This window comes from Pipistrellus hanaki (genome assembly GCF_964339955.1).
Source record: "Pipistrellus hanaki genome assembly, chromosome: 21".
Lineage (NCBI taxonomy): Eukaryota > Metazoa > Chordata > Mammalia > Chiroptera > Vespertilionidae > Pipistrellus > Pipistrellus hanaki.
The window spans coordinates 5,071,144-5,086,897 of NC_140523.1; the positions used below are offsets into that span (position 1 = coordinate 5,071,144).

The window sequence follows — 15,754 nt, forward strand, 5'->3', positions numbered from 1 at the left end:
AGCGTTCATGTCTGCATGCAGGCGTGCCCTTTTACACCCTCGTGTTCTTATACGCGTCTTTCGTATCCGTCAGACAAGCACAGCCTTTGCCTGCTCTGCCATCTTTACTGCGCGTCCTCAGTTTAATTTTTTTTTTTTTCCTTACAGATTTTAAAACCGAAGAGGAGCTGCAATCGTACATACGTGAAAATTACCAAAAGACCATGGCCACGGGAGAAACCATGTTGTACTCATGTGCTCAGAACATGATCTCAGCCATCAAAGCGTTCCTCAAGTCCAAAGGCACCAAGGACCTAGAGGTAAGAGCATCGCGATGAATGTCATCATTGCTTATTGGCGGGTTTGGCTCACGTGTTTGTCGGCCGGGCATGACTCATACCTGGTGAGGGGAGCGAGGAGGGGAGTGGTGAGCACGGTTCCAGGTCTTGGAAGTTGGACATGGTGACCTAACAAGGCAGAAATGAAGGGCATGGGTTAGGCCAGTAATGCCATGTACTCTCCTGTGTCTTCTTTTTTTTGCCATATATTTTATTGATTTTTTACAAAGAGGAAGAGAGAGTGACAGAGAGTTAGAAACATCGATGAGAGAGAATCATGGATCAGCTGCCTCTTGCACACCCCCCACTGGGGATGTGCCCTCATCCAAGGCACATGCCCTTGACCAGAATCGAACCTGGGACCTTTCAGTCCGCAGGCCGACGCTCTATTAACTGAGCCAAACCGGTTTTGGCTCTCCTGTGTCCTTATCTGAGCTGCGTGTGATAAGGACAGAATTAAGCCAGTTCTCCTCAGTCCTGTCTGGACTGGACAGTCTCCTGCAACATTTTTGTTCTTTTTTTTTTTTGTAAATCCTCACCTGAAGACATTTTTTTCGTTGGTTTTTAGAGAGAGTTAGAGAGAGACCCATTGGTGTGAGAGAGACCTTAACTGGTTGCCTTCCACACACACCCTGACTGGAGAGCAAACCTGCAACCCAGGTACGTGCCCTTGCCCGGGAATCGAACCCAGGATACTTTGGTGTGCGGGCCAACGCTCTAACCACAGATCAACACTGTTTGGGGCACATGGGACATTTGTACCTGATGCCTGCCTTCCTCCGGACAGTGAAGCAGATGTCTGCATGCTGGGACCTGGGTATCTGTATACTAAAAGCTTCTTAAGAGACCCCTATGCAAAGGGATGCTGTTAAGCAACCAGGAGTTGTTTATTGTATGTAGACATCTCAGTTACTATTGTATGGAATCGCCCTTTTAAGAGAAGTCAAGCCAAAACCAGTTTGGCTCAGTGGATAGAGCGTTGGCCTGCGGACTGAAAGGTCCCAGGTTCGATTCCGGTCAAGGGCATGGACCTTGGTTGCGGGCACATCCCTGGTGGGGCGTGTGCAGGAGGCAGCTGGTCCATGTTTCTCATCGATGTTTCTAACTATCTCTCTCCCTCTCGGTAAAAAATCAATAAAATATATTTTTAAAAAGAGAAAGAGAGAGAGAGAGAGCGAGAGGGGTCAAGCCCTGGTCAGTGTGGTTCAGTGGTCAGAGCGTTGGCCTGTGCACCTATGGATCGCGGGTTCAATTCCTAGTCAAGGGCGCATACCTGGGTTGCTTGTTTGCTCCCCATCCTTGGTTGGGCCTGGACTGGAAGCAGGTAGTCAGTGTGTTTCTCTAACATCGGGTTTCTCTTTCTCTTCATCCCTTCCTCTCTCTCTCTCTCTGAAAAACAATGGAAAAAATATTGTCAGATGGGGACTAAAAAAAAAAAAGGTTAAATCTGTAGGCTTGAAGACAGAAAACAATAACATCCATGTCACCATTTTTTCAGTGAAGTGAAAGAAGGGGGAGAGTGTAAGGGAATGGACTCCCCAGCTTAGGGCATTTGTCAGCTGTGAAGAAATTAGAAATGATGATCAGGAACGTCACAGTTTCCTATGTGACCCTTTTGCATTTTCAGATGAACTGCTTGCATCAAGTCAAAAATAACCTCTTAAAAACCAGCAAAAGTCTTAGACAAGACATAGGCAAAAACCTGGATAAAGAGGACAAAGTCAGAGAGTAAGTAACCTTTTTTGTTTGTTTCTTTTAACCATTGCTCCAAAACAAACTCTTAAGACTTGCTTATATCCACTTAGAACAGATGGCACATTGCTCAAAGAGGCTTTTGTGGCTGATTCTTTATAACCTAACTGGAGGACCAGTACCTGAAATTGGAGCAAGGGGCTTGGCCCTCGCAGCCCTGGCTTTGCCCCGGAAGGTCGTCCAGACAGTCGTTCTGCTGTCGGGTCTAATTAGCAGATTAGCTTTTTATTATATAGGACTCGAGACCTGTGAACAGATTTGTGCACAGGTGGGACTGGCCTTCCCGCTCTGATGGGGGCCCACCGGGGTGGGCCAGTGTGGGGGGGTGATCATGGCGGATGGGGGCCCATTGGGGATGGAGCTGATCGGGAGGAGGGGCTGTGGCCAGCTGGGGGAGGGGCCGTGGCAGTTAGCCAGCTGGCCCTGCGCCCGATTGGGGTTTTGGGAGCCAATCCTGGGCTGGGGCAGGGCGAGGGGGCTGATTAGGGTCCAGATTAGGATGGTTTGCTGGTGCAGTGTGCATCATAGCCACTGGTTGTTCTGGTCATTCCACTGTTCCAGGCACTGGGCTTTTGTGTATGTATATATATATGTATACACACACACACACACACACACACACACACACACACACATACACATATATACATACACACACACACACTAGAGGCCCGGGGCATGAAATTCGTGCATGGGGGGGTGTCCCTCAGCCCAGCCTGCACCCTCTCCAATCTGGGACCCCAAGAGGGATGTTTGACTGCCTGTTTAGGTCCTATCCTACTGTGGACCACTGATGGTCCATGAGGTCCGAAAGGCTGATGAGTGACCCAACCGGAGGTCCTGGTTTCTGGGATTTATTTATCTTCTATACTTGAAAATTTATAGCCTTGAGTGGAGCCAAGCCTTCTGCTCACTCCATGGCCACAGCCGTTTTTGTTGGGATTTATTTATCTCCTATATAGCCTTGAGAGGAGGCCGAGGCCCTCCAGGGTGTGCGGAAAGCTTGGCTTCCTCCTTTACCGAGGAAACCCAGGCCTCCTGCGCACTCCGTGGCTGCAGCCATATTGGTTGGGTTAATTAGCATACTCCTGATTGATTGGTGGGCATGGCTGGTGGGTGTAGTAGAGTGGTGGTTAATTTGCATATTATTCTTATTAGATAGGATAGATATATATGCAGTTTGAGTCACCTGTTCACCTGATAACCCATGTCGGTAGAGCAGTGGTTGTCAACCTTTTGACCTCACGGACCATCACTGGTCCGCAGACCACTGGTTGGCCACCGCTGCTTTAGAGAAAGCCTCTGTTCTCTGCTTTATGTATCAGTAGATCTATGACTGAGGAAGGGGCCTCGAGTTTAGTGACCTTCAGAGTCGCTGTAACCTTAGTATTTCTCTCAAGGTGCCAGCTGCAGGTGTTTCTCCGTTTGGAGATGTGTGTGCAGTGCCCGCTGATAACGGACAGAGCAGAGGACGTGGAGCAGCTGGTGGAGGAGGTGAGTGTCCCGCCCGGGCCGCTGGGAACGTGCTGGAAGCTCTCAGCGGCCCGCAGAGGCGTGTGGTCACCTCGGCATCTCCTTCAGGTGGCGGATCTGCTGCGCGTGGTGTGTCTGACCGAGGACTCGGCATACCTGGCGACGTTTCTGGAAGAGATCCTGAAATTGTAAGCTTGAGGGCTGCTACCCTAACTCACGCTGGGCAAGGAGGGGACGGAGGGGCCCCCCCGCGACGGCTGTGCCACATTTAGCCGACCCGCCCGCAGGTACATCGACTCCGTCCCGAAGACGCTGGGGCAGCTGTACGACAGCCTGGGCTTCGTGATTCCTCCGAAGCTGGCGGAGGTCCTGCCGACAGACTTCTTCAGCGATGACTCCGTGACCCAGGAGAGCAGGTCGCCGCCGTCCTCCGTGCCGCCCGTGGCCAGCGGCGGCAGGCCAGCGCTGGGCGGCACGGACTCCGACCTGTTGGAGGAGCTGCGGACTCGATCGGCCAAGAAGAGGAGGTAGGGGGGCGTTGGAAATCGAAGGCGCTCCTTGTGCTCCCATTGGGTGGGGAGCGAACCCACACCCAGTGACATGCCCTTGATCGGGAATTGAACCCGGGACTCTTCAGTCCGCGGGCCGACGCTCTGATCACTGCACAAAACTGGTAGGGCCAGAGGGTGTGTTTAAACCATAGTCCGGTAGTGTGTGTTTGTAACTCATTGACTTCCTGTGCCCTCCTGTCTGAATCACAGAAGCCAGTCACCGAGTTTCTTTTCTTTTTAAAAAAAATATATATATTTTATTGATTTTTTTACAGAGAGGAAGGGAGATAGAGTTAGAAACACGCCCTTGACCGGAATCAAACCCGGGACCTTTCAGTCCGCAGGCCGATGCTCTATCCACTGAGCCAAACGGGTTTTGGCCAGTCGCTGAGTTTCCGCTCTATGTTCCTGGGCGTTCGGAAGGGTGTCAGGGGCACGTGACACTGTTCTCCAGGGAGCACACAGTATTTGCCGGAGTCCAGAGCCCTTGACTGTCCGTGGGTGGCGGGGAACCAGGAGCCTTGTAGGAGATGGGTTTGGGGTTTCAGCTTGCTTTTTAAGTTTTCCTTTGATGCTTTCCATTGTTTATGACTGGTTGAATATATAGTACTTACTTTTGGAAAATTTTGGATTGACTTGTTTTGCTTAAAATTCAGTCCAATACTAAGATTACTGACCTATACCTAAAGAATGTTTTAGCCCTAGCCGGTTTGGCTCAGTGGATAGAGCGGCGGCCTGAGGACTGAAGGGTCCCGGGTTCGATTCCAGTCAGGGCACATGCCCGGGTTTCGGGCTGTATCCCTCGTGGGGGGCATGCAGGAGACTGCTGATCAATGATTCTCTCTCATCATTGATGTTTTTATCTCTCTTTCCTCTCCCTCTCTGAACTCGATAAAAATATATTTTTAAAAAGGGAACGTTTTATTTCGCACTGTAGTTTCAGTCTAATTTAGCTGCCTGTAACCGCTATCGAGTGTGCACTGACTGTTGCTTTCTCCTCCCCAAAGGAAAAAGGCGTTAATAAGACACAAAAGCATCGCGGAGTGCTCTCAGAACGTTCGGCAGATTGAAATCCCCAAGGCGTCCCAGAGCAGAGTGTCCCAGAGGCCCGCGAGGAGTGTGAGTTGTTTCCCAGACAGGAAATGGCGCCGGAGAGCTAGTCCTTCTGCACCAGCCCCGTGGAGGGCGGGGTCTGTGGCGGGGAGTGGGTGTGGAGCTCACAGAAGTCAAATCATATCTATCCACTGAGCCACACTTTGTGGCTAGTTAGGGAGCCTCTTACTTTGTATTATTATTGCAGCCTTCAGTGTCCTTGGGTCATGTATCTATTTTTGTGCGTTTTGCAACCATTTCTGTTATGGATTCCGTAAGGAGAACTGTCAGGGTCAAAGCGTTTCAGGTGGGATTTTATTCTTTTATTTTAAACGCCTGTCTGTTTTCTTACCGGGTCTTCTCGCCTTTCAGGAGAACTCTCGCCCCACTCTCCCGCAGCCCTCACTCCCAGTGAAAGATCCGGTACAAGGTATGCTTTGTTCTCAGCACCTGTTCATGGGCTAGAACGACACGTTTATTCGCTTGTGTGTATTTAAGCAGCTGCCTCGTTATGGGCAGTTGTTGGTTAATGAAATATGTCCAGATAGCACGTACTAGGAGAATAAGGTGTTCAGGTGGTCTCAAAATGCTGCATTCTGCAAAATAACTTGCCTGAAATCTCTCTCTCTCTCTCTTTTTTTTTTGTAGAGCATTTCTTTTTAAAAATTATTTTTTATTGATTTCAGAGAGGAAGGAAGAGGGAGAAAGAGATAGAAACATCCATGATGAGAGAGAATCATGGATTGCCTGCCCCCCCAGCAAGTCCCCCATTGGGGATCGAGTCCACAACCTGGGCATGTGCCCCTGACCAGAATCCAACCCTTCAGTTCGCAGACTGACGCTCTAGCCACTGAGCCAAACCAGCTAGGACGAACATTTCTTTAAAAAAAAAAAAACAACAACACTATTTTTATTGATTTCAGAGAGGAAGGGGGAGAGAGAGAGATAGAAACATCAGTGATGAGAGAGAATTATGGATCAGCTGCCTCCTGCATGTCCCATAATGGAGATCAGGCCCACCACCTGGGAATTGAACCAACTGTGACTTCCTGGTTCATAGGCTAGATAATGTGCCCTCGCACCCAGGAGACATGCGCTGACGTAGAGGGACTGAGGAGTCTCATGTCTGCCCTTCCTCTGCAGTGCGGGGGTGGGAAATTGTATAAATCGGGGAGGGCACGAATGATGACAGTGTGTGAATGTTAGCGACGACTGTTTATTGTGTTTCTCGAGGCCCAGTGCACAAACTCATGCACCAGTGTGGTCCTTCTGCCTGGCCTTGCAGGATCGGGCTGAAACCGGCTTTCCAACATCCCCCAAGGGGTCCTGGATTGTGAGAGGGCGCAGGCCAGGCCAAGGGACCAGTGCATGGTGGGCTGGGGAAGGATGTGGGAGGTTGGCCAGCTGGGGAGGGACCTTGGAAGGGCTCCAGGCTGTGTCCGACCCATCTCACTCGGTCCCCATCGGCCCTACCCCAGCAAGCAAGCTCACCTACCAGTCAGAGCATCTTCCCCCTGGTGGTCAGTGCACGTCATAGCACATATGCTTTGATTGGTAAGCAGATGACTGGACACTTAGCATATTAGACTTTTATTATTTAGGATTCTTTGAAGCTTTCTGTAAATACTAAACTTTTCAAAAACCTGGAAGAAACAGAGGAGCAATCCAGGTTAGCTGTCGGTTTGTAGACAGCCTCAGGCAGCGTGGAGATGGAGGAACTTTTTCTTCTTTTTTAAATATATATTTTATTGATTTTTCACAGAGAGGAAGAGAGAGGGATAGAGTTAGAAACATCGATGAGAGAGAATCATCGATCAGCTGCCTCTTGCACACCCCTTACTGGGGATGTGCCTGCAACCAAGGTACATGCGCTTGACCGGAATCGAACCTGGGACCTTTCAGTCTGCAGACCGACGCTCTATCCACTGAGCCACACCGGTTTCGGCGAGGAGCTCTTTTCAAACTTCACTATGTGACTGGGGTCCTTGCATTAATGTGTGTGTCCCTGATGGGAAGACTTAGGGGTCCTCTCAGTGTGTGGACCTCTTTCCTTTGGTTTTCTTTCAATGACTCTTAGAAAAATTTACCGCAGTGAATTATCGCCCAGCCTCCATGTGGCCACCCTAAGATTCAGAAGCCGTTTTCCTCACTTTGGCCAAGTGTTTCTCTACTCTTCAGCTTCCCCCCACTAGCTTTGAGTCTAGATGGTCACAGCTTCCATGCTGTTGAGTGAGGAAGGGCATTTAAAACAACCCAGAAAATTAGTAAAATGTTCCCGAGAAGATTGAAATGTTTGAAGTTGAAAAGGACAGTTTCTCTCCCCTGGAGGCGGAGCTGAATCCAAAGCAGCAGAAAAGGGAGGACAGTCACTCTGGCTCTGGGATGTACGGGAAGGCCCATCCTCTCCCTGAGGGTATGTCCATTCCTCAGCGAGCAGAGCGTCCAGGTTAGGGGGGTGGCCTTCCGTGTGCTCCTGGAAGGTGGAGTCTACATTGAATGTATGAAAGGAAATGATTTTAGCCCTGGCCCGTGTGGCTCAGTTGATTGGGCTTCGTCTGCGCACCAAAAGGTTGCCAGTTCGATTCCAGGTCAGGGCACATGCCCAGGTTTCTGCCTCAATCCCCAGGAGGAGGCGTGCAGGAGGCCGCTGATCAGGGTTTCACTGTCACATTGATTCTCTCTCCCTTTCCCTTCCTCTCTCTCTAAAAATCAACTTAAAATAACTCTAATGTACCATGTGAGTATAGTACAATAGTTTAGAAAATCCTCCCAGCCCTAACCGGTTTGGCTCAGGGGATAGAGTGTCAGCCTTGGGGCTAAAGGGTCCCAGGTTCGATTCCGGCCAAGGGCATGTACCTTGGTTGTGGGCACATTCCCAGTGGGGGGTGTGCAAGAGGCAGCTGATCGATGTTTCTAACTCTATCCCTCTTCCTTCCTCTCTGTAAAACATCAATTAAATATGTTTTCTTAAAAAGAAAGAAAATCCTCCCTGAGTCTATATAGTAGTCAATCTATACAATAGTTTCCTTAAGCGGCTTCGCTCTGTTTTGGATAACTTTCTTTTCCCACATATGGCTTATATAAGTGACAATATTTGTCCTTTTTTTTAATGTTTTCAGAAGTGACCAAAGTCCGAAGGAATCTCTTCACCCAGGAAAGTTCTCCTTCCAAGAGGCCGGCGAAGCGGGGGCTGCCGAGAAGCCACTCGGTGTCGGCCGTGGAGGGCCTGCGGCACAAGCTGGACAGCGCCGGCGGCACCAGAGGTACCTTCCCGGTGACCCGGCCCCGCTTTCCGGCCGGAGCCCCTGCACTTCCTGTTTGCCTCTCTCCGTGGCTGCTCCAGCTACTCTCCCCTCGGGGTCTCTCCAGGCTGGTCTCTCAGCTCCCTTCTAGCCACCCCTGCAGACTAGCATCTGCTCTATAAAACCAGTTAAAAGAAAGGAAGAGTAGTGATTAAACAGTCTTCTAGTTTTGTTTGTCCTTCTTAGATGATTGAGAGAGAATGCATGGATTGAAGTGTGTGATGCAGTGGTTTTCGGTATGTCCCAGAACGTTTTCATCACTCCAAAAAGAACCTCACACCCCTCAGCAGCCACGCCCTGCTGTGGGCGAGAGCCAGGCTGCTTTCTGTTTCTACGGATTTGCCTTTTGTGGGAGTTTGTTGTACGTGAAGTAAGTCATACAGCAGGCCCCAGCGCCTCGTTTGCTTTTAGTGCCAGCACACGTCGTGGTGTGGATAAATTATATTGTACTTACCCGCCATCAGTTGGTGGACATTCGAGTTGTTTCCAATTTTTGGCCATTGTAAATCATGCCACACACATTCATACACAGGGTTTTGTATAGACGTGTTTTTAATTCTCAGGTGCATGACTAGAAATGGATTTGCTAGGTCATTTGGTAACAAGGTTTTTGGTTGATTACCTGCCCCCCATCCACTTCCCTTGTCTTCTCTCCAAGATGCTGTCTCTTTTTCATTCTACCCTTTCTAGTGGGGGTGTGTCTGTATCTTACTGTGGTGACGAGCTGCATTGTCCTGATAACTGATGTTGAGCTCACTGGCTGTTCGTGTGCTTTCTTTGGAGAAATGTCTGTTAGATTTTTGCCTGTTTTTCTTTTGGGTTTGTCTTCTTACTGTCGAGGTTCTTTATTCTAGGTACTTACGAGATCTATGACTTGCAAATATTTTATCCAAACTGTGGGTTGTCTTTTCACATTCTTGATAGTGCTCACCAAAGCTTTTAATTGCGATGAAGTCCACTTTATTCATGTTAGTGGTTGTTGCTTGTGCTTTTGGAGTCTTTTCTAAAGAAAAAAACAACCCATCATGTAACCCAAATTTTATACTGTCAGCTCTTCCATTGAGGTCTGATGCACTCTGAATTCATTTTTGTATATGAGATTGTGGGAGACAAGAGTCCAGCATGTGACCATCCGGCTGTCCTAGCCCCCTTAGTTGAAAGGACTAGTTTTCTTCTTTAAAACAGGAAAACATGGCAGCCTGGTCCACAGCGAGCTGACCGCCTGTGTCACCGTGTTCGTTCTTCTTTCGTTGTTAGAAATCAGCAGGGAAGCCATCCAGCCCAGACACTTTACGGGAACTATTTCGAAGACTAAGCCTATCTTTTTACTTGTCAGGGTTTATTTAGATTTTCCATTTCTTCTTGTGTCTGTGTCCAGGAGTTTGTGTCTCTCTAGGAGTCTGTCCATTTCATCAGGTTGCCTAATGTTTGGCTACAGTTGATCATAGTATCCCTCACACTCCTCATTTCTGTGAGAATGACAGTTATATTCTCTCTTTCATTCCTGATTTTGTAGGTTGAAGCTCTTTTTTTATTTATTTTTTGTCAGACCAGCTATAGGTTTGTCAATGATTAATTTTTTCAAAGAATCAACTTGGTTTCTTTATCTTTTTAAACATATTCTTATTGATTTCTGAGAGAAAGGGAAAGGGAGTGAGAGATAGAAACATGAATGAAGAGAAAGAATCATTGATCAGCTGCCTCCTGCACACCCCCTACCAGGGATTAAACCCACAGCCTGGGCCTGTGCCCTGACTGGGAATCGAACCGTGACCTCCTGGTTCCTACGTCGACACTCAACCCCTGAGCCAGGCCTGCTGGGCTCTATTAGTTTTCCATTCTCAATTTTATTTATTTCTGATGTCATTTTAAAAATATATATATATTTTATTGATTTTTTACAGAGAGGAAAGGAGAGAGATAGAGAGCTAGAAACGTCGATGACAGAGAAACATGGACCAGCTGCCTCTTGCACACCCCCTACCGGGGTTGTGCCTGCAACCAATGTACATGCCCCTGACCGGAATCGAACCTGGGACCTTTCAGTCCGCAGACCGACGCTCTACCACTGAGCCAAACCGGTTTCGGCACCAATGACATCTTTATAAATGATGTGCCCATTAATGCAGATTTACAGTTATTGTTTCATGTACTTGCCTGTTAAATCACATAGGGGAAAAAGCGGGGTTGCAAATCAAAAGTACCCCACTCCTGGCTGGCATGTCCACCTGTGTAGTTACCTTTTCCTGTGTTTCTTTCCTTTTTTTTTTTTTTTTAAATATATTTTATTGATTTTTTTATAGAGAAGAAGAGAGAGGGATAGAGTTAGAAACATCGATGAGAGAGAATCATCGATCAGGTGCCTCCTGCCCACACACTCCCCTCTCCCCCTACCGGGGATGTGCCCGCAACCAAGGCACATGCCCATGCCCGGAATCAAACCTGGGACCTTTCAGTCCGCAGGCCGACGCTCTATCCACTGAGCCACACCGGTTTTGGCTCCTGTGTTCTTTATTTCTTCAGCTTCCAGTCACTGTCTAGTGTCATTTCAACCTGAAGCACTGCTCCCATAGTTGCATGTCCTCTCCCCTCCTGTTTCTGTTGTCATACAAGTTACATCTTTATACATTGTATGTCTTTCAACACAAATTATAACTGATATTTTATATTTTAACTCAAGGGAGAATAACAGTTACAAAAAGTAGTTTTATACTGCCTTCTGTATTTATATACGCAGTTACCTTCCCCAGTGCTCTGACTCCTCCTGTGGATTCGAGTTACTCTCCAGCACCCTTTCCTTTCGGCCTGAGGACTCCCCTTGGGGGACTCCTGATGGGGCTGGTTTGCTAGTGACAGTTTCTATGGGGGGCTTGTTTTTATAATCGGGGAATGTGCTCATTTCTCCTTTGGTTTTGAATTAATAATTTGGTTGGGTCCAGAATTGTTGATTGAATCTTTCTTCTTTTGTCACACTGCCTAATGAGAAACCAGCTGTAGATCTTACCCAGGATCCCTTACCCAGGATCCCACTGAATGTCAACATTGTCATATACTTTATTTTACTTGTAGATACAAGAGCCACCGACTAGGTGCAGAGATGTGTGAGCTCTGTGTCATCAGTGAGCAGCTCATGTCCTAGGACTGCTTATTAGAGGAACCTTTCATATCGTACTTCGCCTTACGTGCTCTGTAGCCTCTGCCAGTGGTGATAAACGGTTAAAAGGAGCCCCAGGGCTAGGCTGAGTCCACTGCGGCCGGGGAAAGGCCGTGCCTAAGGGACCGCGTGCTGCTCGCCTTGCAGGGCACCACAGGCTGCTGACCAGGACCGTGGCCGAGACCCCAGAGCACAAGCAGGTGTCCGGGCGGCTGCTGCACAGGCAGATCCAGGGCCGGTGAGTGACACTGTGCGTCCGCCCACACCCCCTCCGCCCACACCCCCCCAGACGGCTCTCCCAGCTCCGAGAGCTTCGTGACTCAGATGCCAACTGTCTCTTAGCCAGAGAGCATCCTGTCGGCTCTGAGGGCCGAGAACCTATGGGGGGGGCTCTGTCAGGCCTCGCACACCCGGCCAGTGGTGTTGAGATTTACCCGTGCTGTTCACGTGTCTGCTCATCCCTGTTACTGAGCAATGACATGTAGTTAAATGGATATTCCACAGTTTGTTTTTATTGATTCAGAGAGGGAGGGAGAGGGGGAGAGAGATGGAAACAGCAGTGATGGGAGAGAATCATTGGCCAGCTGCCTCCTGTATGCCCCCCACTGGGATCGAGCCCACGGCCCAGGCCTGTTCCTTGACCGGGAATCGAACCCTCATCTCCTGGTTCATGGGTTGATGCTCACCCAAGCTGGGCTGGATACTTCACAATTTTTAAATCCATGTGCTGACGGGGAATTAGAGGTGGGTCTTCATTATGGCCAGGCAGGGCTGGGGTCTAAGGTCCCACCTTCCTATGCTGAGGGGCGGATTCCATGGCAGCGGCCTGGGCAGAGCAGGTCTCCCTGACCTTGTCTGTCCTTTGCAACCCGTCCTGGTTCTCAGAGGGCAGCGTGGGCCGCACCTCTGGGCGTGTCCAGGGTGTCGGCCTCTCTGAGAAGCAGAGAGGAACTTCGGGAGCTCACTGCCCGTCTCTGGGCCCCGAGTCTCAGCCAGGCGGCTCTGCTCTCCGCCTGCGTCTTCCTCAGTCGCTGCATGTAACGTACCGAAGACACTGCCATGTTTATAGGACGGCCAGGGAGGAGCACATGTGTGTGTCTTGTCGTTACTGGTGTTTGGGTTTTCTACAGAATAAATTGTAGGAAGGGAAGTTTGTGGGTATTAGAGTGGAAGATGCGGGGTGTGGGGGGGTGATTGCTTGCCTCACATACATGCCATCAGCTGGGCTGGGGGGTCAAACCTGCACCAGGTGCATACCAGTGAATTGAACTCGAGACCCTTTGGTGTGCGGGCTGACACTTTAACCACTGAGAAACAGCGGCCAGGGCAAAAGTATATATCTTTAATTTTGAAGTTGTAAATAGATGTTTTAAGCCCTGGCTGGTTTGGCTCAATGGATAGAGCGTCAGCCTGTGGACTGAAGGGTCCCGGGTTCGATTCCAGTCAAAGGCGCATGCCTGGGTTGCAGGCTCTATCCCCAGTAGGGGGCGTGCAGGACGCAGCTGATCAATGATTCTTTCTCATCATTGATGTTTCTATCCCTCTTACTTCCTCTGTGAAGTCAATAAAAATATATATTTTTAAAAAAATGTTTTAAGCCCTGACTGGTTTGGCTAAGTGGATAGAGCCTGCGTACTGAAGGGTCCCAGGTTCTATTCTAGTCAAGGTTTCTATCTCTCCCTCCCTCTCTGAAATCAATAGAAATACACTTTTAAAAAATGTTTTAACTCTTGATAGCGTGAGAGGCTTTATCTCTGTCTTGTGTTCATTATGAATTAACTGGTGGCTAATCCTTGTGCTCCTGGTTCCTCAGGTCCTCTGACCCTGGTCCTGAGGTGGATGTTGTGGAGGAGTCCCCGGAGAAAGGTACGCACCCCCTTCTTCTGGGTTCTTGCTGCTTTCGGTGGCCGCCTCATGCCCCGTCCGCTCTGCCCGTCACCCTGAGACGGAGGGGAGGGTCAGGCCCGTGGAACCGTATGGTCTGGCCCTGCCAAGGCACTAGGGGTGAAGGTGACGATTCTTTATGCTCCCCAAATGAGATTATAAACATCCAAATGGCCCTTGGCAGAAAACGGTTCCCCACCCCTCGTCTAAGCTGTTCACAGGTAGGTGACAGTGCTGCACACCAGCAATCCTGAGTGGCCTTTTTAAAAATCAAGGAATATGATTTTTGTAGCAAAATTGGGGGGGGGGGGGGGGGAGGGAGCCAAAATTTTGATAATCACTTGGTAATCCCATAACTCTGAAATACTGTTAACAGTTTAGCTTTAGCTTTAATATTATTCTTACGGGTGTTACTTATATACAAATATAGGTAATATACGCATAAACTACCATTTTTAAATTTAATCATTTTTAGAAGCATGACTGTACTTTATACATATTTCCATCGTGCTTCATGACATTGAGGTGACAGGCTCGTGAAGTCTCCACCAGTGGCTTGTCACGCTCCCGTTTGGTAAAACATGGGTGTTGCTCACGTGTACATGGCAGAGTCCGGCTGGTGTCTCCCTGCTGACTGGCTGACTCTGCTTTGCAGAGGTGAGCCTGAGAAGAAGCCCGCGCATCAAGCAGCTGACCCTCGGCCGGACCAAGTCCGGTCCCTTCTACTCTGTGTCGCAGCCGCAGCCGCGCAGCGTGCAGAGAGCTCACCCCTCTCAGCAGGGCCGGTCAGGTAACGCGGTGGGAAGTGTTTTTAGGGAAAGCATGAGGTTTGGCCTCGTTTCTGGACACGGAGTAGAGCAGGTGAGGGGTTTGAGGTTCGGGTGATGAACAATCAGGGTCTTTATGATCCGCATCATCCCCAGGGGGTCTGACAGCTGCCCCCACCCATCCCCTGCAGAGGACGTGGCCCGTGACTCTCACCTGCACCTGTCCCCGGAGGCAGGCAGGGTCTGTATCTCCTCTGCTGTTCTAGTTACAAACGAAAATGCTTTGGTTGGTTATATTTCCTAGCATAGGCCTGGGGTAGCTGCAGTCTTATTGGAACTCAGGACGGCAGCATGACTGCAGTTGCTGACACCACCCCCGCCCTCTTCTCTCTGGATGGACTGGCTGTTTGGTGCTGGAGGGAGTGAAGCTGTCCCTGTTGTTGACTTGCAGACCCAGGATCGCCTCCCATCCCGAGCATCCGGTCTCCGAAGACGCTGCTTTTCGGGGCCGTGTCCGAGGTGGTCAGGCCCTCGGAGGAGGGTGCGGCTCGACGGAAAGGGTCTTCAGGAGACACAGTGGCCTCTGAGATGCCGACAGCTTACCAGGTAGGACATGTCGATCACACTTAGAGAACACACACACACACACACACACACACACACGGCCAGGGAAGCAGCGCCGTAACCGGAGGCTCACAGGTGCTGAGTCATCGTTCTTCGGAGACACAGTGGCCTCTGAGATTCCAACCGCTCACCAGGTAAGTCATGTCGGTCACACTTGGAGAACACGCACACGGCCAGGGAAGCAGCGCCATAACCGGGAGGGAGGCTCACGGGTGCTGTCTGAGTCGTCGCTCTTAGTGACCAGCTGAGATGAACATTCCAACAGGCAGCGTTAGGTTGGCAGAACGTTGGTCCCGCCTTTAAAACTTTTATGGACGATGGAGATGGTCCACGTTCCACTGACCAGCGTTTAGTCCTGAGAATAAGTCAGGTCAGGGAAGAGGTCAGCCTCACTCATCAGGTGGCTCCACAGGGAGGCCTGTGTAAGCAGCAGCCATGTGTCTGGAAAAACAGAGGGAACCTTAACAATCACACCAGATCGGTAAGGGACAGTGTGCAGGAGAAGAAAGTCAGACAGCTTACCGCTTACACAGAGAGATACTGAGGGTTCAGAGAGGTGGAGAGGTGGGATGAGAGAAGAGGCGGGTCAGAGATAGAAGTGACAGGAATGAAATCAGGGAGACAGAGAAAAGAAAATAGGAAGATCAAAGAGAGAAAAAAATGGAGAGACCGAAAAGGGATGAAGGAGGTCAGAATAACAGAAGTCAAAGAGAAGATCAGGAAATGAAAGGCAGAAGGTAGATTTTGGAGAGGAGAGATTGAGATGAGAGAATTGGTGAGAGATCAGATAGAGGAGAGAGAAATGAAAGGCAGTGATAGATCTCAGAGATGGAAATCA

At 49.5% G+C, this 15,754-nt stretch overlaps 1 protein-coding gene across 2 annotated transcripts in view; it reads left to right on the top strand.

Annotated features, from left to right (window-relative positions):
* Positions 1 to 15,754, top strand: part of TICRR (TOPBP1 interacting checkpoint and replication regulator) — a 35,073-nt gene that overhangs the window by 12,227 nt on the left and 7,092 nt on the right. For both annotated transcript variants that reach the window (XM_084869007.1, XM_084869006.1), the window contains exons 8-19: positions 148 to 299; positions 1,945 to 2,045; positions 3,470 to 3,563; positions 3,651 to 3,730; positions 3,830 to 4,069; positions 5,101 to 5,212; positions 5,558 to 5,615; positions 8,305 to 8,448; positions 11,789 to 11,879; positions 13,455 to 13,507; positions 14,181 to 14,315; positions 14,744 to 14,898. In XM_084869007.1, coding sequence (XP_084725133.1) covers positions 148 to 299; positions 1,945 to 2,045; positions 3,470 to 3,563; positions 3,651 to 3,730; positions 3,830 to 4,069; positions 5,101 to 5,212; positions 5,558 to 5,615; positions 8,305 to 8,448; positions 11,789 to 11,879; positions 13,455 to 13,507; positions 14,181 to 14,315; positions 14,744 to 14,898 — 1,415 coding nt within the window. The remainder of the gene's footprint in view (positions 1 to 147; positions 300 to 1,944; positions 2,046 to 3,469; positions 3,564 to 3,650; positions 3,731 to 3,829; positions 4,070 to 5,100; positions 5,213 to 5,557; positions 5,616 to 8,304; positions 8,449 to 11,788; positions 11,880 to 13,454; positions 13,508 to 14,180; positions 14,316 to 14,743; positions 14,899 to 15,754) is intronic.